This window comes from Phasianus colchicus, chromosome Z (assembly GCF_987193195.1).
Source record: "Phasianus colchicus chromosome Z, bPhaCol1.hap1.1, whole genome shotgun sequence".
Lineage (NCBI taxonomy): Eukaryota > Metazoa > Chordata > Aves > Galliformes > Phasianidae > Phasianus > Phasianus colchicus.
The window spans coordinates 84,375,582-84,395,623 of record NC_143476.1 but is presented as its reverse complement, the minus strand read 5'-3'; the positions used below and the strand labels follow the sequence as shown (position 1 = coordinate 84,395,623).

At 44.6% G+C, this 20,042-nt stretch overlaps 2 protein-coding genes across 6 annotated transcripts in view; one reads left to right on the top strand and one right to left on the bottom strand.

Annotated features, from left to right (window-relative positions):
* The window catches only part of DCAF12 (DDB1 and CUL4 associated factor 12), a 28,475-nt gene extending 27,628 nt beyond the window's left edge, over nt 1–847 (bottom strand). The window contains exon 1 of one of the 3 annotated variants that reach the window (XM_031611582.2): nt 546–847. In XM_031611582.2, the coding sequence (XP_031467442.1) occupies nt 546–626 (81 nt within the window). In that variant the 5' untranslated portion in view covers nt 627–847. Of the gene's footprint in view, nt 1–40; nt 252–545 lie in introns of those variants that run through there. The other 2 variants (XM_031611583.2, XM_090132181.1) reach the window with 2 other exon arrangements.
* A 4,539-nt stretch (nt 848–5,386) lies between these two features.
* Nucleotides 5,387–20,042, top strand: part of UBAP1 (ubiquitin associated protein 1) — a 37,360-nt gene continuing 22,704 nt past the window's right edge. Inside the window, exon 1 of one of the 3 annotated variants that reach the window (XM_090132280.1) lies at nt 5,387–5,448. The gene's annotated coding sequence lies outside the window, so the exon portion shown is untranslated. Of the gene's footprint in view, nt 5,932–20,042 lie in introns of all 3 variants that reach the window. The other 2 variants (XM_090132278.1, XM_090132279.1) reach the window with 2 other exon arrangements.

Below are 20,042 nucleotides of genomic sequence, written 5' to 3'. Positions count from 1 at the left end.
CATTGCTGAAGAACTAGATGCTGAAGGAAACACGACAAACCTGAAAAAGAAACATTTTAAGCAGCTGAGAACAGCCCCAGCCTCCTCCCCGGCCTCAGTTACGCCACAGCAAAGCACAACCACACGGGGCAGGGGCCGCTCGGTACCGACCCTGGAGTCCACAGCTCTCTTGCGGCCGACGCCGGGCTCCGTCCGCTGCATGGCCGCGACCGGGGAGCTCTGCCCGGTACGCGGCCGTTACGGACACAACGGCCGAGCCCAGGGGGGCGGCGGGGGTTAGGCGGGAATCTGACAGCAGCGGGCGGGCGATGCTGCCCGGCCCGGTGCCGCGAGCTGTCCCCACGCCCGCCCCCCTCGCCCCCCCCCCCTCCCCCCGGCGCACCGAGATCCCCCAAACCCCATTTCCTCTTTCTTCAGTCCCGGGCTCCGCAACCGGGCACCGGGTCGCGACGCCCGCCGCTCGGGGCTCCCCCCGCCCCCAGCCCCAGCCGGTGCCGAGGCTCACCGCGCACCGGGGCTCAATTCGCACCGCCTCCCGGGCCTACCTGCTCCCCATAGAGCCCCCCGGGCCCCGCGGCGGACGTCGCCGCCGCTTTCCGCTTCCTGCTAACTGTTTTCCTGGCCATAGTAGAAGGAAAGTGAAGACGAGAGGCCGAAAGCCCGGTCCGGACCCCACATGGAGCAGACGGAGCAGGCGGCCGCCAGGACACGGGGCATTAAGTGCCGGCAGCCGTGCCCGGCCGCTCTCTCCGCCGCAGGCCCCTCCGGACCGCCCCTCACGACATTTCCCCGTTTTGCGGCAGTCGCATCGCAGCTTTACGGCAGCTCCCTCCGCCCCGCCCGGCAGCCCCGCGTCCCGGCACACGGACGGACGGCGGGCACCGCCCCCTCTGCGGTTGCCAGGCGACGTGTTCCGGGCCCGGGCGACTCCCCCTGGTGGCGGCGGAGGCTGAGGCGGGGAGAACGGGGAGGCGGCGCGGAGCGAGCAGCCCCGCTCCGGTCCCGCCGTCCGGCTTCATCCCGGTTTCCACAGCGTCTGTCCGGAAGGATTCACCTCCCTCGCCCTGCTAGCCACGCTGCTTTTGATGCGGCCCAGGATACGGTTGGCTTTCCGGGCTGCAAGCGCAGAGTTGTCAAATCATAGGATCGTTAAAGCTGAGACCACTGAGATCATGTAGTCCAGTCATCAACCCGTCACCTCCGTAACACTCAACCACGTCCCTCAGTGCCATGTCTGCCCTCCTCTCAAGCACCACCCAGGGGTAGCCCAGGGATACCACCCCCTGAGCAGTCTGTTCCAGTACTTATCACTCTTTATGAAATTATTTTTTTCCTAATATCCAACCTGAACCTTCCTTGGCACTACTTAAAGCCGTTACTTCTTGTCCTGCTGCTGGCTCAGGCCCACCTTTCCATGTAGCAGCAGCCCCAATTTTTTTTTTGGCAGGGCTGTGACCTATTGTTCTCCCAGTTTGTACTGATACTGGGGGTTGTCATGACCCAGGAGTGCCTTGCACTTGGTTTTGTTGAACTCCACAAGATTCAACAAGCTCGGTGCCATGACCCCTGCCTTGGGGTTCCATGACCGCCTAACTTCTGATGAAATGCCTTTTTCTAACACCCACCCTGACCCTCTCCTGATGAAGGTCCATGACATTTCCTCAAGTCCTGCCCCATCACTCTGCACTGAACACAGTTTGTAATGCAGCCTGTGTTAAATCAGCCGCTGCGCTCAGGCCCTCTGTACATACTTGTATTTTCACTGTAATTTAGAGCAAGAAAAAATGCACTCGATGTACACATTGCCCCAAGGGACACCCCTACAGCTGTGGGTTCATGAAGTGTGTGGCTTTTTCCATCTCAACATGGCATCTCCTAGCTACCAAGCATACAACAGCTCTTGTTTCAGATTTCAAGATGCTTTCACCATCCGGGAAAATAGGTCATCAATCTCTCCTCTGTACAGGTGGGAATACTGAAATAGACACTTTCAGGCTGTAGGCTCCAAATGACTTAATGCACAGAGACAGTAACACTGCTGAGAAAATTAAAAAACAAAAGGGATTTGTGTTGTGAATGGTCTATCTTCAGTGGCATCTCCATAGATCAGTTCAACACTGGTTCTTACAAAGATAAATTACACAAGCATTGAAGGGGAAGATGGTCAGATATTTACAATTTCATATACGTTTGCCTTTTGGGATTCTATAAATAAACATAGCTGTTACACTAAAAATTTGTTTTGTGTGTATGCATATTTTTCCTTGGCTTAAGATTTCAATACAAGACTAAACTGGAAGACTTTGTTAGTGTATTTCTTCCAAAATGTGGAAAGTCAGTAGGACTGGGGATGTGACTGTCCCCTTGTACTCAGCACTGGAGTGGCCACAACTTGAGTACTGTGCTCATTTTGGGCCCTCTCTACAAGAAAGACATTGAGGCTCTGAAGCATGTCCAAAGAAGGGCAATGAAGCTGTGAAGGGCCTGGAACACAATTCTTATGTGAAGCAGCTGAAGGAGCTGGGATTGTTTAGTCTGGAAAAGAGGATTCTCAGAGGAGACCTTATAACTCTGTACAGCTCCCTGAGTGGAGATTGTAGTACGCTGGGGTCAGCCTCTTCTCCCCAACAACAGCAATAGGACGAGAAATAATGGCCTTACAGAAGTTCAGGTTGGAAATCAAGAAAAAAATTCTCTCAGAAAGAGTAGTCAGGCATTGGCAAAGGCTGCCCAGAGAGGTGATGGTGTCACTGTCTCTGGTGGAGGTGCAGCACTGAGGGATGTGGTTTGGTGGATAGGGTAGTGGGTGGTGGGGCTGGTGGCTGGACTAGATGATCTCAGAGGTCTTTTCCAACCTCAACAATCCTATGAACGGCCTACTTTCTGTTTAAGAACATCTTTGAGGTTTAGACAGATCTAACAAATATACTAAATAGACTGTTACTGTTTAGTGCAGAATGGATATGTTGCAAAACAAGTTATGTTGATGGTTAAGCATAGCAGAGGCACAGGCTCTGTGCCTGTCTTTAATATTTCTTTAATTTTAAGCTTCTGAGTCTCAGTGGGTAATACCTGGGAAGTAGGGGCAGGCTTTGACAGGCAGACCTTTTAATTATTGGCAGCCCTCTTAATTACCAAGCAGCTTGACACAGAATCACAGAATTGCCAGGGTTAGAAGGGACCTCAAGGATCATGAATCTCCAACCCCCCTGCCACACGCAGGGCCACCAACCATCCCACCTAATGCTAGACCAGGCTGCCCAGGGCCCAATCCAATCTGGCCTTGAACACCTCCAGGGACGGGGCATCCACAACTTCTCTGGGCAGCCTGTTCCAGCACCTCACCACTCTCTCTGTAAAGAATTTCCCCCTGACATCCAACCTAAATCTCCCTTCCCTCAACATAAAACTATTTCCCCTTGTCCTGCTGTCACTCACCCTTTCAAAGAGTTGATTCCCCTCCTCTTTGTAGGCTCCCTTTAGGTACTGAAAGGCTGCAATGAGGTCACCCCTCAGCCTTCTTTTCTCCAGGCTGAAGAAGCCCAGCTCCTTCAGCCTGTCCTCATAGGGGAGGTGCTCCAGTCCCCTGATCATCTTCGTGGCCCTCCTCTGGACCCTCTCCAACAGTTCCCTGTCTTTCTTGTACTGGGGGCTCCAGTCTTGGACACAGTACTCCAGATGGGGCCTCACAACAGCAGAGTAGAGGGGGACAATCACCTCCCTGTCCCTGCTGGCCACCCCTCTTTTGATGGAGCCCAGGACACCATTTGCCTTCCAAGCCGCAAGGGCACATTGCTGGCTCATATTAAGTTTTTCATCTATCAAGACCCCCAGGTCCTTCTCCACAGGGCTGCTCTCAAGGACCGCTCCTTCCAGTCTGTACGGATGCCTGGGATTCCTCCAGCCCAAGTGCAAAACTCTGCACTTTGCCGTGTTGAACCTCATCAGGTTCACCCGGGCCCACCTTTCTAGCCTCTCGAGGTCCCTCTGAATGGCATCCCTTCCTTCAACCGTGTCGACCGCACCACTCAGCTTGGTGTCATCAGCAAATTTACTGAGGGTGCACTCAATTCCATCATCGATATCATTGATAAAGATGTTAAAGAGCACCGGTCCCAAGACAGACCCCTGGGGGATGCCACTCATTACCGGCCTTCACCTGGACATAGAGCCATTGATGACCACCCTCTGTCTGCAGCCTTTCAACCAGTTTCTTATCCATCGAGTGGTCCACCCATCAAATCCACATCCCTCCAGTTTGGAGAGAAGGATGTGGTGGGGGACCATGTCAAATGCCTTGCTCAAGTCCAGGTAAATGACATCGGTCGCCTTTCCCTTGTCCACCGATGCCGTCACTCCATCATAAAAGGCCACCAGATTGGTCAAGCATGACCTTCCTCTGGTGAAGCCGTGCTGGCTGTCACGGATCACACGCCCTTTCCTCATGTGATCAAGCATGTCATCCAGGAAGATCTGTTCCATGATCTTCCCAGGCACAGAGGTGAGACTCACCGGCCTGTAGTTCCTGGGGTCCTCCTTGCTCCCTTTCTTGTAAATGGGAGTGATGTGACTCTTTCTCCAGTCATCCGGGACCACACCTGACAGCCACGACTTCTCAAATATGATGTAGAGCGGCTCAGCAACCACCTCAGCCAGCTCCTTCAGAACCCTGGGATGCACGCCATCCGGCCCCATAGACTTGTACACATTCAGTCTCATGAGGCGGTCTTGGACCTGCTCTGTCCTCACAGCGGGGGGGGATTTACCACCCCAGTCCCCACCCAGAGGTGTAGGGATGCAGGGCTCAGGGACGGGAGAAGTACTGGAATCCTGGCCACCAGTGAAGACCGAGGCAAAGAACTCATTCAGTAGCTCAGCCTTTTCTTCGTCCGTTGAAGCCAGCTCTCCTTTTACATTTACCAAAGGAGGTACACTCGGTTTGGCCTGTCTCTTCTGGCCAGTGTACCTACCCAGGGCTCATGGCTGTTGGCACTAGGAGGGACTTGGTCATTTCTACTTCCTTATGCTGCTTTAACGCTGAGGTAAGTGCACAGAGCTCCTAGGTACTTTTTACTCTGCCTGCAGCAACAGCAATTAGAACGGAAACAACCCAAACGCAGTAATCCGAAGGGAACGAGGGTGGCGGGTGGGGCCGAGAGGAGCCACTTCTAAACCCCTCGCACAGAATCAGCCAACGCAGTATTTCCCTGGCTAGTATTTATTTCACGTTATCACCTAGAGAACCCAAGCACCAAAAACAAAGCCTCACGGGGCGTTCGGCCCCCTGAAGACGAAAGACGCGCGAATCGAACGCGCCTCTGGCGGGCAGGGCCACAACCTGCGCCGTCATCCTCACACAAACACCGCCCCGCGCTGACGTCACCGAGGCTGCAGGTGACGCTGCGTCGTGACGTCAGCACGTCCCCGGGGCGGCGAGGCGGAGGGCAGGTACACAAGATGGCGGCGCCCGGCGGCCGGACCGGAGAGGGCGGTGCGGTGCGGCTGGCGTAGGGCCGGGCGGTGGGCAGGGGCTGCGGGGACTGTTGCCAGCCAGGGGCCGGCAGGTAACGAGCGGGCCTGGCGAGGGGAGGGGGGGCGGCGGCGGAGGCGTTTCACCATCCTAGGCCGGCGGGCTCCGGTTCCCTTCCTCCCGTTGAGAAGCTCCGGGCCGTGGCCCCCCCCTCGGGCTCTCCGCTCCTTCTCGCCGTGCCGGAGCTCCGCCGCCGCTCCTTCTCGCCGTCCCGCTGTGATTCAGCAGCAGCGGGGCCTGGCCGCGCCGCGCTGGCGATGCTGGCGTAGGGCGGCTCCCGGGGCAGCGGGGTCAGGCCCGGCGGTGGCTCCTCTCGGTGGCTCTCCGTAGTTCCGGCGCCTGCCCGAGTGCTTCCCCGCGGTGAATTTGCTTCCTCAGGGCTGCTGGAATTCGGGTAAAGGGTGAGTGCCCACCGGGGGAAGATAGCTTCCTCGCTGCGGTAACCAATCTTATGTGGAAAGCCCTTTTCTTCTGGTTCGGGTGGGCTGAATGCTGCATGTGGCTCTTGTCGAGCTTTCCTTCGGGTCAGTTGTTTATTTGTGGTGTCTGCATTGTGAGAACCATAAGACTCAGTCCTCCCTTTGATGTCATATATCTGCTTTATTCCCTCAAGTCTCTGCAGGCTGAAGAGCCGAAGTATTGTTTACTGCATGGGTGGTAGCTCTCTTTATCTCACTTCGTGCTCATTACCTATTTCTGGATCGTTTCCAGTTAGCTGTTCTTCTTCTGAGTTGAAAAGCAGGCCGCATCTTCTGCATTTGAGATGCAGACATACTGTGGATGTACGCCATAGCATAAGAATACTTCATTTTCGTAGTTTTTAACTTCCTGATAATGCCTTGTGCTGTTAGCTCGCACTCAGACACTTTTTTAACACTTTGATGAAGATACTTAATGTAACTTGAGGGTTGTTTTTCTGATTTTTGATAGCCCAAAGTCTCTCATTTTAAAAGGAAAGCCAGGATTTTTTCCTTGTAAGTAAGAGAAATTACAATAGTTGGGAGTGAGTAATTGCTTGATAAAGTGTTTTTATTCCCAATATCACTTAAAATCCTAGACAAGACAAAAAAAAAAAAAACCCACACATAAAAAGCTGGAAGAATTCTGCCTCGTTAGTGCAGAGATAAGCAGGTGGACTCTGGCACTTTGCTTTACAACAGATGTAGCTGTTGTTTGGGATTTGATAGAAATACGGTTGTGACAGATGTAAGTACTTTGATTTGGATATTCATAGATGACAAGCATTGCCAAATTACAAACAGGTCTTCCTTCAGACTTTAGTGTCTTTCTTACTTATAGAAGGCATTGGCATCTCACAACTTGTTTTTGGGTGAATAGGCTTTTGTGGGAGCTTGGCAAAGAGGAATCTACTCCAACTTGTGGTCAAGAGTATGAAGGAAAAAGAGGAAGAGGTGGTTCTGCAGTTAGCTACCTGCCTCATCTTCCATGCCTGGTCATCATTGGAGTGTGGAACTTTATCATAGTGCAGGCACTCCCATAACTGCTTACTTCCTTAGTGCTGACAGTACAGACCTGACTTCTTTGAGTTGCAGCAATATTCTTTTTTTTTGAGGAAAAGGGGAAAAACATTTTTTGATGCATCCATTCTTCTCTGTACAGAATAGAGCAGTGTGCATAACTCTGTGCCAACTGAGGAAGGTATGTGAGGTATTGGGCTGATGTATACCAGGCTGAGAGCTGTATGTTGTTAGGGGAGTGTTTGTTTTCTGCAGTATGGCAGTGGTGGTGTTGCTGGATGACTTCAGTTTTTTTCTGTAAAAACTGACTTGTAATTTGTGCCAATGATACTTTTGAGCATCACTGCAAAAGAGTGACTTAAACCTTTTAGACAATATATTGATCCTAAGAATAGGGGAAGAGAAAATATAGTCTTTAAACTTCATTGTTGCTAGCTCATGGGTTTGGTCTCAAAAGCAAAACTGAAAGTGATTGTACCTTTTTCTTCTCATTGCTGGATCTGGCCTGCAGTATTTTTTTTCCTCTCCTGCGCATGCAATATGGAACAAAGGAATCAGGGCAGAAGTCACTTCTTCTAAGAAAAGAGATTTAACACAAGTAAAATGGAAACTGAAACACAGTTACCTGGAACATCATGCAGAAAGCAGGGAAGTCATAAGTATAAGATTTATGAATAAATAATGAGTAAATGTTATTTTTACTTTAACAGAACTTCTGTTTTCAGAATATTTTAATATGTTGACCTGTTATTCAGTTAGGAGATTTATTAATTTATTTGTTAGTTGATAGCTAGCAAAAACCTTAACAATTAGAAATTATCAAAGACACGTGAAAGAGCTCCATCTCCATTGTTCTCACAGTATCTTGCAGTGCTCAATACATGTTATCCGAAAGACAAAAATCTTTCATTTGGAGAAGACGAGTCAGATTTCTGGAGCAGCCCAGCAGGCCATCCCATCTAACATTGTCACATTGACATCCTTAGCTGTTTTGCTGGTGGCAAAAGTACTGTAATGCCACAGTGGGCAATGCCACCTTACTTGTTTTTAGTTCCATTAGCTTGTGGCTTTGTGGTTCTTGCACAAACTTTAGTAACTTCAGGGCATTAAAAAGTCCTGACACTACCCAATCTCCATGTCATAAGCTTTTTGTCATCAACTTGTTCTACATTTCACAGTTGGTAACAGCATGTATATTTTGATAAACTGATATGTGATAAATTTAGTTCTACTTTCTAACAGGAACTGCTATCCACCTTCTCTGGTATTTTGTTTCTAACATAATTTCTTGCAGTCTTTTCCTCTGTAAATTGCAGACCTGAAACTATGAAATCCTTACTTAAAGAGTCTTCACATAAAGGCATTACGGTCTTTTTAAAATGATCATTGTAATTCAAATCAGTGACAGTGAAGAAATGGTCTCTTGGAGCTATAACTGAAAAGCTCTGGAAGATGTTTTTGAAATTAGTTTTTTAGAGGAAAGGGAATGAGGGGTTGTTTACAAGTTAAAAATAGCTTTCTGGTTTTAAAAAGTAGGTCTTCTGGGGTGTATCAGGGGGTGATTTATTTTCTCTGTATTTTCTGCTTGTACCGGCAACAAGGAAGGCAATATTAATGATCTAATAGCACGTACCACTCTACAGTCAATCTCTACCCTGGAGGGGAGAGAAGGCCTTGCAGTTCTTGACAGATCGGAGCTGGACAGTCTCCAATAGCATGAAGCTCAACAAGAGCAACTGCTGGATTCTGCACCCGGCAAGGGGCAGCCCTGGCTGTAGGTACAGTCTGGGGGACGAGAGGCTGGAGAGCAGCGCCCAGAAAGGAAGGAAGGGTCTGGAGGGCAAGGTGTGTGCAGGGCAGCTGAGGGCCCTGGCTGTGCTGGGCACAGAGCAGAGGAGCCGAGGGGAGCTGATGGCGGCTGCAGCTCCTCACAGGGAGTGGAGGGCAGCGCTGAGCTCTGCTGTGTGTGATGACAGGGCTCGAGGGAACGGCATGGAGCTGTGCCAGGGGAGGGCCGGGGATGGGGAAAGGCTCTGCACCAGTGGTGGGCATGGAACAGCCTGCCCAGGGCAGTGCGCATGGCTGGTGCTCCAGGGGTGTTTTGTCAGTGCTCCCAGATACAGCATTTGAATTTGGGTGGTCCTGCATGGAGCCAGGAGTTGGTATCGACAATTCCCATGGTTGCAGTCAATTTAGGCGTGCTCTGTGATTCTGTGCTTGGGGTTGCTGTTGATCAGTGCAAGCATGAGCTCGCTGTTTTTCTGTTAGCTACCTAAGTGAATAATCCCTTCTGGTATGCTAGTGCTCTGCTTTATGCTTTGACCCTCTGACTTGGTTTAAATAAGATGTTCTGTGCCCCTAGCGACCTTTTGCAGTCAGCATAGTCTTGATTGAGGCCTTCCAGAATAATCTGAGCAGTGTTTTTTTTTTTTTTCTTTCATCTCTCTTAAATGGCAAACAATTCTAGATTTTTCTTACATGGGCAAAGGATTTTCTTATATGCAGGAAAGTACTCCTTAAGAGTTGAGAAGGAACAGCTTGTATGGTTAGATAAGCATTTTTCTCTTCCTAAGGCTACTAGCCTTTTTCAGAAGTTTATGCCATGCTTGTTTAAAACCTAGAAGAATACAAAGGGGTAACAGAGTAACAGTGCTCTAACTTAGCTTTAAATCTGTAGAAGGGAAAGTTGCTTCAAAATATCTTATTGTATCAGCAGTATTACACCTATATGGACAGAGTTCAAATGGGAATTCATAGCTTGTGGTCTCTGAGTTGCATTCTGTCTGGAGTGCTTGGATCAGAGTAACTCTTTAAGTGGGAAAAACAGAGGATGAGTCCTATACAGGAAGGAGTCAATAAGGAAGATGGTCCTTATATGAATATACTTAAGCTGCTCAAGTAGTCGGTTTTGAGGAAAGTAGTAATGAACTAAATTGTATTAGTTGTGAGCTCTCCATCTAGGTTACATTGCTGGAGGTCAGTATTCATCATAGCTATGTACTAGATCCTGTCAAATAATTGACTTAAGTCCTTTTCTAATTTACATGTTTGTGCTGTTTGGCATCCTTGGGGTCGCAGCAGATTAAGATGTGACTGGTGAGATTTATTCCCTCTCCTTTGGATGTTGGATTTTTAAGTGTGTATGTATTATCATTGTGCTGTGACAAGTGTTAGTGCTGTGTTTAATTGAGACATGGAGCTTGTGTGTTCAATTTGATTTTTCTTCATCAACTTGACTCCAAAATCAAATTGGATTCATAGTTTACAAATGCTCTATGAAGTTGTTGTCAGAGGATATGTATTTCCTTTTCCAATACAGCGGAGCTATCTTGAGTTCCACCCTAATGACTAATGCTATCATGTGGCATCTTTGTACAGTAATATATAATATTTTGAAATAGAAATATAGGAGCTCCTTCTAATTGGGAAAGGAATTTCTAATAATAAAATCACTGTTAATTATCTGAAATAAAATTTGGTGGTGAAAAAGCATAGAGGAGCTTTATCCTCTATGTAGCCTGTGACAGGAATGTTCTTAATCTTATAACTGTTAGATCACCACAAGCCATTAGTTTCTAGTGTGTTTGACTTCTTGATTTAAAAATAATATAAATAAAACAAAACCGAAGGGTTATTGACTATCATTTTGCTTGCTTGTATTCATAATAGTATACGGTTTTTAATTGGGCATTCAGAAAGTACTTAAGGTCCTTTTTTGGGAAGCTGATGTACCCAAAGTTGGACATGCATTTGATTTTTAGGAGTGGAAATGTACGGAAAAACAATGGTAGTACAAAGTAACTTTTTACTTTTCAAAGAGTAATGAGCCATCATGATTTAAGGTAGCATATTTCTGTAATTAATACATGCCTTTGAGATTTGAGCTCCTTATGAACCAAGATTAGTTATTAAACTAGCTAGTTTAAACTAGTAATTCTGTCAGTGGTCATAGGCTGGTAAAACTTTGTACGTGCAATTAATTTACATCCCACCATGTAGCTATTTGAAGTGCCATCTTCCAGATACTATCTTGAGGGGTAACTTAGAAAATGTTTGGGTAAGAAAATTATTTTATCAAGTTTGATCTGTATCACAGTCAGACTTTGGAGAGAGAGGAGATGCATTTCGGAACTCTTAGAAACAGTACAGAGTCTCATACAGTGTTAAAGTGACTGTCTCAGATAGTTCAGAAATGCTGAGAGATGGTGGGATGCAAAATGGTATTGCTTTCAGTGAGTGAACTATCTGTGAAAGAGCTAGTGCTAGCTTGTATCTTGAAGGTGGTTTTTAACTTCTTTAAAAACTTGCTTCCTTCTTGTTTGCAGAAGGGAGTTGAGTGCATGATTTCTGTAACTTGCCCAGAGTTCGTTGGCTTTCTGCTAAAACACCTGTAAATGCATATAACATTTCTAGACTGCTGAATGCCTGAGCTTGTTGACTTTTTTGCAAAGCAAGGGCAAATAGAGACAGTAAAGAGCTTGTTGCTTGAAGGGTAATAGTGTTTGATTTGGCTTTATTTGCAAAGGGAAGGAAAGCTTGCAAATTCAAGTGCAAATGAAAATGTGAAACTGTGTGTTCAATAATATTTCAAATTGTCTTCATCTTCAATTTGACTAAGACAACTGGAAATGTCTTAGTATTTACAGCTTACATGAGCCCACAAGTATACTGTGTGATATAAGGTAAGTGAAGTTAGACTAAGGTAAAGGAGCTGACTTTGTGAGCAGCTAGGTGGTCTAAGCTGCTTTTGGAGCCAGGGATGAAATGCATGTTCAGCAGGCAAAATGGTTGTACTACAGCTGTTTGTGTGACATAACATCATCCTTTTAATGTTTGAATGCACATACTTTGCTACAAAAATAAATTTGGAAGGTCTGCCACTCTTTTGGGGTGTTTTATTTGTGTTGCAGTATTGGACTGATGAAAAAATTTTGGTTCTCTTGCTCTTTGCTCTCTAGGAAATAGATGTTTGAAATATGCAAGTGTTCAGTGCGGGGAGTTGGCAGTATTCTGTATAAACTGCTTCTGCCCAGCAACGTGGAGACTTTCTCTTCCAACTTGGGAGAGAAGTTGTGTGTATATTTTATTACAAACCTTCTCTGTAATTTGACATTATTACAGTAATGTGAATATGGTGCTTCTGTTATTAGGCAGCACTGGATTTATTTGCTACATTGAATCAGGCATGGGTTAGTAAAAAAGCTGGGACTGATTTTTCTCGTTATCATCTCAGTTTGGGAATGGTCAACTTGTATAGACTTTCCACTTTTTTTTTGTTTTAAGTAATGGTGGTTCAATGAGGAGATCTGCATGTTGTTATCAGTCTCATATTGCTGCTGATCTGTTACTGTTGGACATTTGAAGAGGAAAAGCTGTGGATAGTACTGTTGGATGGTCATGTGGCAATCTCATCCAGCAACCTACTCCATCTAGCTGTATAAAAATAGGGCTGGATTGATGCAGCTGAGTCAGATCTGTCAAAATGTCCTGAGGAAATGAAGCTAATGCATCTCTGAATGCTTCTTTTGAATTTAAAATGAGCCATTTCCATTCAGTTATTCATTTCTTTAAGTGTTTTGAGGGATTGCACTCATTAGCAATGCTGCTGAAATGCTTATTATATTAAATGTATTCTACCACCCAACCAGACTGGAGATGGTGTAAAACAAAATTGCAAACTTAAATGAGTTTGAGGTAGCCCAAACTTAATATCTAAGTTACTAAATCCTGTTTCATGTTATCAGTCCAGAAGAACATCCTTTAAACTTTTTACAGGAAGATGGAAAACTGGATGAGTGATTTGATACAGAAGATTGTGGGACAGAGGTATTGGACCAAAATGGAGAGAAAGCAGTGAGATTCCTGGGATAGCTGTGCATGTAGGATTCAGGAAGTGCGAGTTGTGTTCTGGCACAAGCAGAGCAGGATGACTGTGAGCATGCAGTTTCATATTTGTTCCCTGTTCCTCATACCTAAAAAACGGGGCTGTGTTCAGTGCATTTAATTGGGAGTAAAACTGTTTTGAAGTGATCAAGAATCATATGGTGCTGGAGACAAAATGATTTTCTGTTTGAAGTAAAGGTAGTGAATTGAAAATGTGTATATAAGGGTATTTGGTTCTGGACGGTATGAATGTCCTTTCAGACTTTATTGGACAGCAGTGTATTTCAGTGTTATTGTTTCTTTTCCATTTTTCATTCCTCTTGAGCATATAAGGGTGAGTTTAGCAACTGAAGCATTACTGAAACATGTCTCAGGAAGATGCTCAGCTCTATCTCAGAGGGTGACAGATGCTAGGATGTTTGTGCATCTTAATCATGAGTAAGCTCAGCTGTGGCAGTTACACAGATGTGCTGAATCTTCTTCCTGTTGCATGTGGCTTCCTTCCCTGAACTCTTGGGTCTGCTGGAGTATAGACTGAGTCTTATTTCCACTCAGAGTCCTAAATCCAGAGGCCTTTCCTGTTTGAGTTCAAACTGCAGCATTGCAAGGAAGGACTCTGTTTCAGGACTGGAGCATGGGACTTTCAGGGGGCCAAGCCACTGATTGAAGTTTTCTAACATGCAGAGCAGATCCTTGGACTTGTACTCTGTTTTTGTAATAAATCAACTACTATGGCCGAGAACAGTCTCATTTGGACTTCTCTACACAAAGCTAAGCTTCTACTTCTCTGAGTTTGTCTAGTGCAGAAAAGACAGCTTAAATTCCTGTGCTTCAGATGAGTTCAACTCTAGAAGTGTAATTAATGTGGGCAGCACTGTTTTGCTGGGTCTGTTCTGATGTCTACTGCTGGTTTTATGTGTCAGTGTTTATTTTTGGTACCAGGTGGTGATTCTTCTGTTCTGTGGGTTTCTAAAGAGCGAGACAGAATCTTTGCTATGAACTTCACTCTTTCCTCAAGTTAGCAAGCCTCTTTAAGAAGCAACTGAGGTGTAAACATTCATTTTTTAAATCATTTTCTACTCTTTAGTAAGTTACATATTTATTCCATATTTAATCAAAACTAGTGGAACCTGTTTATTTAAAACACAGCTTGTGTAGCAGGATTTAATTCAGTGTTGATTACCGACATCATTTTGCTTCTGCATTTTTTTCTAATGGCATTCAGTCCTAAGTGAACTGGCTTGGAAAAAAAAAATGAAAGCAGACTTAGTTGGTACTGTGTCTGGAAAGGAAACATTTGACCACTGTCTAAATAAGAACTGATTTTATTGGGTTTTGTATGCTTGTGACTTTAAGATGATTGTGTTTGTAGTGAAGTGCAGTCTTCTAGTCAACATTAGCCCCAAAATTCACTTGTTCCTGGTCTAGGTTTGCAGAACCAGTAAGTGCATTCGTACTGCTCTGTTCAAACATCACTGTGATGGGGCCTTTTTTTTTTAGTGGCTTGACTTGCTTGTATTTCAGTCTGTTGTTCTCCTCTTTTGCTTTGGTTTGGGAAGTAGTGTGGCACTGCTTAGACCTCAGTGGACAGAACTTGTTGTGGCTGAACCCTGCAAATGGCTGAATACCACACAATTGTTTGCTCACTCCCCCCTTTCCCAGTGGGATGGGGGAGAGAATAGAGGGGAAAAAAGTGGGTCTTTCTCAGAGAATGGCCTTGGCTCTGTACAGTACCTTTTAGCAGCAAATATAAACATTAGCGTGTTACCTACTCTGTTTTTCTCTTAGAACTGAAACACCACATCATACCAGGTGCTCTGAAGAAAACAATTCCATCCCTGCTGAAACAAAGACACTTGTAAAGATGACGAAAGGGAGCATTCACTTTGAACAATAATCAGTTTTTTCCCTGTCTGTAAGTCCTGCAGCACAGCAGAACCTAAGATCTTTTCAGCTGGATTTTTCTGTGCATGCTTATCTTCTCTGCCTTGATAAGAAGGATTGAAGGAAGAGAAATACCTACTGGATAATGAGAGAATGAATTTGCACTCAAAGCTGAAATTGTGCCAGTGTAACATCTTGATTAGTGGAGTAAGTGACTTAAAACCAAAGAAGTTGTGCAGAAATGTGGAGGATGTCACAGTGGTGGCACTGGTCATGGCGTTCACCCTTCTCGTAAGCTTACTTTGTTGGAAGGCTTGAGATGCTTCCAACATGTGTTTTTATAAGCTGGTTTGCAGAACAGCCCTGCGATGGGCTCTTAGGTAGTGATTGAAGATTTTGAGAATGTCTGCTCTTCTGCAGCATGTGTAATCAGTGAGAGAAAAACGGATGTTCTGGTGGTGAATATAAGTGTTTCTTGGAAAAGGCAATGCTGAGAGCTTGGTGGAAGCTTTAAATGGTGGCTTCTAAATTCAGTGAGCGTGCAGGGAATTTGGATCCTCAGAATGTGGCTGTCATAGCTGAGAAAAATGAGGCCTGTATGTGGAAAGCAATGATGTTAGGTGACTGGAAGAGTTTAGCAGTGTTAACCACACTGGGTCCTATAGGGAATAGGAGGAGTCTTTTGGTGGCCTTGTGTATTTTGGCTGCTTGGGCTGGGGGTGCAGTCAGGATTTGAAGCAGTGGCTTCCACACAGGATTTTAGCTTGTGTTGTACAGGGCAGGCAGAGTTGTTTGTAGGTGGAGTGATTAATTCAACAGAATGCTTTCTGTCAGTAACATACTGAGTTTTGCTGAGGGAGTACTAAGTGTATGGTGAGAGTGGGTAGTGCATGTGACCAGGGTGTAAGAGGAAGAATTGGTGAATATGTAGTGGTCTAACACTGTTCCCTTTATTCTTGTGCAGTACAATGCACACTTATTTTACTGAAGTTTTATTATATGAAAATTGCAACTGCTGTTTGACCTGCTACCAGATAGTTGGTTTTAAAACTTTTGTCCTCTTAATTTCTTGTTAGTTTTTTCATCTGCTTTGCTTGAGTAATTCCATAAGAATTTTTTTCACCAAATTTTTAACCAAAAAGGAAATGTGGCAATAAATTATGCCACTTTTATTCATAAACATTTACAAGAAAAACTAGCAGGAGTATAGATTTCTTTGGAATACATTTTTTTTAATAACAGTCACTTGTTGAATTGCTAAAACACGTTGTTTCTTGGTTAGTGTTGATGAAAAGAATACAAATTACTTTCTGCAATATGAACGGAATTATTGTGTTGGCATTGAGAGCAGTTCCTGGCCTTGTGCACCGTGTTGAACCCTTCTAGGTAATAAGAGACCAACTATTTGTATACCTCTCTTGATCAAAGAATATAAGAAAAAGCTCAAAACTGCACAGATATTAAAAAGGGAGTTCTGTAGAAGAGAAGAACAGTTCTGTCAATGCTCTGTTGGTAGCATAGGAAGAGTGTCTAGCACTCCTCATTCGTAATTAGGAAGAGGCTGAAGTATTAATAGTAAGGTACTTCATAGCTAGCTTGTTGCGTATTGAATTATCACTGCGACAAGGAAAGCAACATTTTAATTAGCTTAAGCTGCTCTGGATTCTGGACATGCATTCTAGATGTACAGGACACTCCAAAATTCTTCCATGTGTTTTTACCAGAAGAACAGGGTAGATGGAGTACTTTGTTGAAACTAATAGCTTCTTTCTAATTAATATGAAAAGCGTTATATTGAAATGCTGGCTTTCTTCTTAGATGCATTAGCTGCAGAAGTTAATACATGTGCTTGGCACTAGCTGTGCTGAGATTACTGGTAAGGATGTAATTTGTTCATAGTGGTATCAAGTCTTGTGTCAACAAATACAAATTGGCTAAATTTGGTACAGACTTCTAGATGCTTTTCACCTGATAAACTGCTTTTCACTTTATCAGAGGTGTTAGGTATTTGCTGTCTAGAACTTTAGATATAGGGGAATATTAATTAAAAGCACTTGCCCTGCTTATCAGATTTAGATTTTGTTTCCTTACTGTGTTGTGAGATTATTGTAGCCCTCACTGGTGGTATAAGTGCTGGATCATTTTCTCAGCCATTGTAGAGCTTTCCCTTATTTCTGAGTGAAATTGTGGCAAACTGCCTTACAGCCCAAATACACAGTCAAGATCTTAAAAAGCACAATAGGACTGTATTATCAGTTATGAGCATTAAGTCCTTAACCATTTCATACAGGGTGTGCTTTTGACTAGAGCAGTGTTTTTAGTGAGCAAAGTGGAACTTTCAAGAAGCATTGCTACTGAACTGTGATTGTCGGACATTAATGCAGTGAATCCATATGGAACAGTAAAATGAGAGATGCAATACTTTCTTGTTTGGAAGAGAGCTGTCTTCCAGTTTAACTTCCCCTTGACTGATAATACCGAAGCAGATGGTTTGATTGCCCCCTATGTTATGCTAAGCAACTGAAAAATTCAAAGAATCAATTTCTCCTAATGTTTGTCACTGTTAGGAAGATGCTATTCAGCATCTGCATGTAGAAATCCTTTCTGGATGTTATTGCCTCAGTGTTGTCTCATAATTTGATAACATGATGTGCAGATAGACCTGTCTTCAGGGGCTCTTTTCTCCCTGTCCTTCCCATTAATGCATTCTAGATATGTATATTTTAAAGAACTGCTCTATTAGTTCCTGTCCCTCTGCACTTCAGTCACTGCCCTGAAAATAACAAGCTAATTTAATTTGATGCTGCAGACTGTCTTTCACATTCTAGATCCTTCTTCAGAATGCTTAAATGGTTGAAATGTGGGGTTTGTATGCTGCAGGGATATCTTATCCCTGCCCCCATACACCCTATTATTCTCTTTGTAATTTCTATTCTGCATTTGGTTAAACATATGATGACCACTTGTATCCTGTAAGAATAAGACATGTCACTAGATTTGTTTTAACCAATGGCCATTGGAAATTGAATGAAAAGTATCATATCTGGTTTTAAAATGGCTTGATCCAAAGAACTGCTTTCAGTGGCTCAGTGCTGTTGTATGTAATAAAAGGGAACTTACTGCACTCTGCAGCTTACTAGGCTTACTGTTTGCAGAGCTGTTGGAGGTATAAAGCAGAAACATCTGCAGATTTAGGAGTAATGTCATCAATTTGCAAACTGCAGTACCTGAAAGCCAGACCTGCTTTGTTCTGTGCTGAACTTCTGTCATCAGCTTTTTACTGTCAGCCCACATAAGGGATCTCAATTGTATAGCAATTATTTAGCATGCATAGATAGGAAGCTCTAGTAAGAAGATCTTATTTTATCTTAGCAATGGGCACTATCTAAATCAATAAGTGTCGTGTAAAACTACATAAGGAATCTTGACACTGGCCGTAGCCTTTGATTTACACTGAAATTAGTAATTAGAGTAGAACTTTAAAAATGTTGTCTGAAACTTTACAGTCCAAGCTCTTTCAGAAGAAAAGGAATGTAGACAAGAATAGAGAGTAAATAGAATGTGGAAGTAACTACAATAAAACACAACTTCCCAGCATCTCCTCATAAATCACTCTTGATGGTAATTAATTTCTGTTATTTTTCTCATCTGTTGATAGGCCTGGCTCTTTAGTATTGTTTCTTTCATGCAGTGAAAGAGTTTAAGAGTTTGAGTTTAAGTGGGGATGTGCCAGGTAGACTGTCAGGAGCATCTTCTTTCTCTTGTGCAAGGGAACTCTTATCCATGCAACATGATTATCTGTGCAAGAAGCAGAAGATGTTTGAAAACTCATCTGTAAGATCTCAAAAGCAGTTGTTTTGAATCATGCTGATATAGCAAAGTAGTGCTGTGGCCTGATATGGTCAGTGGCAGTAAGTGGATTGTATTTACCTTAGTAATACCAGTGCTGCAGAGTGGTGGTTCAGATGCACCTAACTTCAGAGATAGAGATTGTGTTTATTGGCATTGACTCAGTTGTAGATCTGCATCTGACATTCTCTTGCTAGTGTCTTGGTATCATCATCTCCATGTGTCCTTCCTAGAATCACAGAATAGGCTGGGTTGAAAAGGACCACAATGATCATCTAGTTTCAAGCCCTCCTGCTATGTGCAGGGTCACCAACCATCAGACCAGGCTGCCCAGAGCCACATCCAGCCTGGCCTTGAATGCCTCTAGGGACGGGGCATCCACAACTTCCTTGTGCAACCTGTTCCACTGTGTCACCACCCCCTGTGTGAAAATATTCCTCCTAATATCTCACCTAAACCTCCCCTGTCTCAGTTTAAAACCATTCCCCCTTGTCCTATCACTATCCACCCTCATAAACAGCCATTTCCCCTCCTGTTCATACACTCCCTTCAAGTACTGGAAGGCCACAATGAGGTCTCCCTGGAGCCTTCTCTTCTCCAAGCTAAACAATCCCAGTTCCCTCAGCCTTTCCTTGCAGGAGAGGTGCTCCAGCCCTCCAGTTATCTCTGTGGCCCTCCTCTGGACCTGTTTCAAGAGCTCTGCATCTTTCTTGTGGTGGGGGCCCCAGGCCAGACCTCAGCATTCCAGATGGGGCCTCACATGAGCTGAGCAGAGGGGGACAATCACCTCCCTCTCCCTGCTGGCCATTCCTCTTTTAACACAGTCCAGGATATAGTGGGCCTTCTGGGCTACAAGTGCACACTGCTGCCTATGTCCAGCTTCTCATCCACCAGGAATTGTTTCTTCAAGCTTTCAGCTTGTCTTCTATTTCTGTGCCAGTTTTTTCTATCGTCAGTTTTGTCTTGACAGCTCTTTACTTCTGCATCTGTTTTGTTTCCTCTCCTGTGTTCCCTTCTGTCTTCAGTTTCTGAGGTTCTCTTTCCTCATTCTGGGTTCTACTACTCTATTTTTGTCCGTTATGATTTTAGGACTGTTTTCTCAAGGTAATTAAGTGAAATGTGGGCTTTTCTTGTCAGTATGTTAATACTAGACTACTTCAGTAGCTGCTGAGATTAGAATTGCTTAGAACTTTCAGACACTTTTAGCCCTGATCTTCTTTCCAGTGGGTTAACTAGAACCGAGGGTTAACTGGAACTATGAATGAGGGATTGGGCTAAGGGATTGTGGAATTATAGAAGAAAGCTTGTAGGTCTCTATAAGAAGACCCAAAAATACGTAACAAACTTTTAATCCTAGGCTTTTCTGTTACCCAGGAAAGATGCTGAAAATCCCTTCATATAGTAAAGTGGGCTTTCTA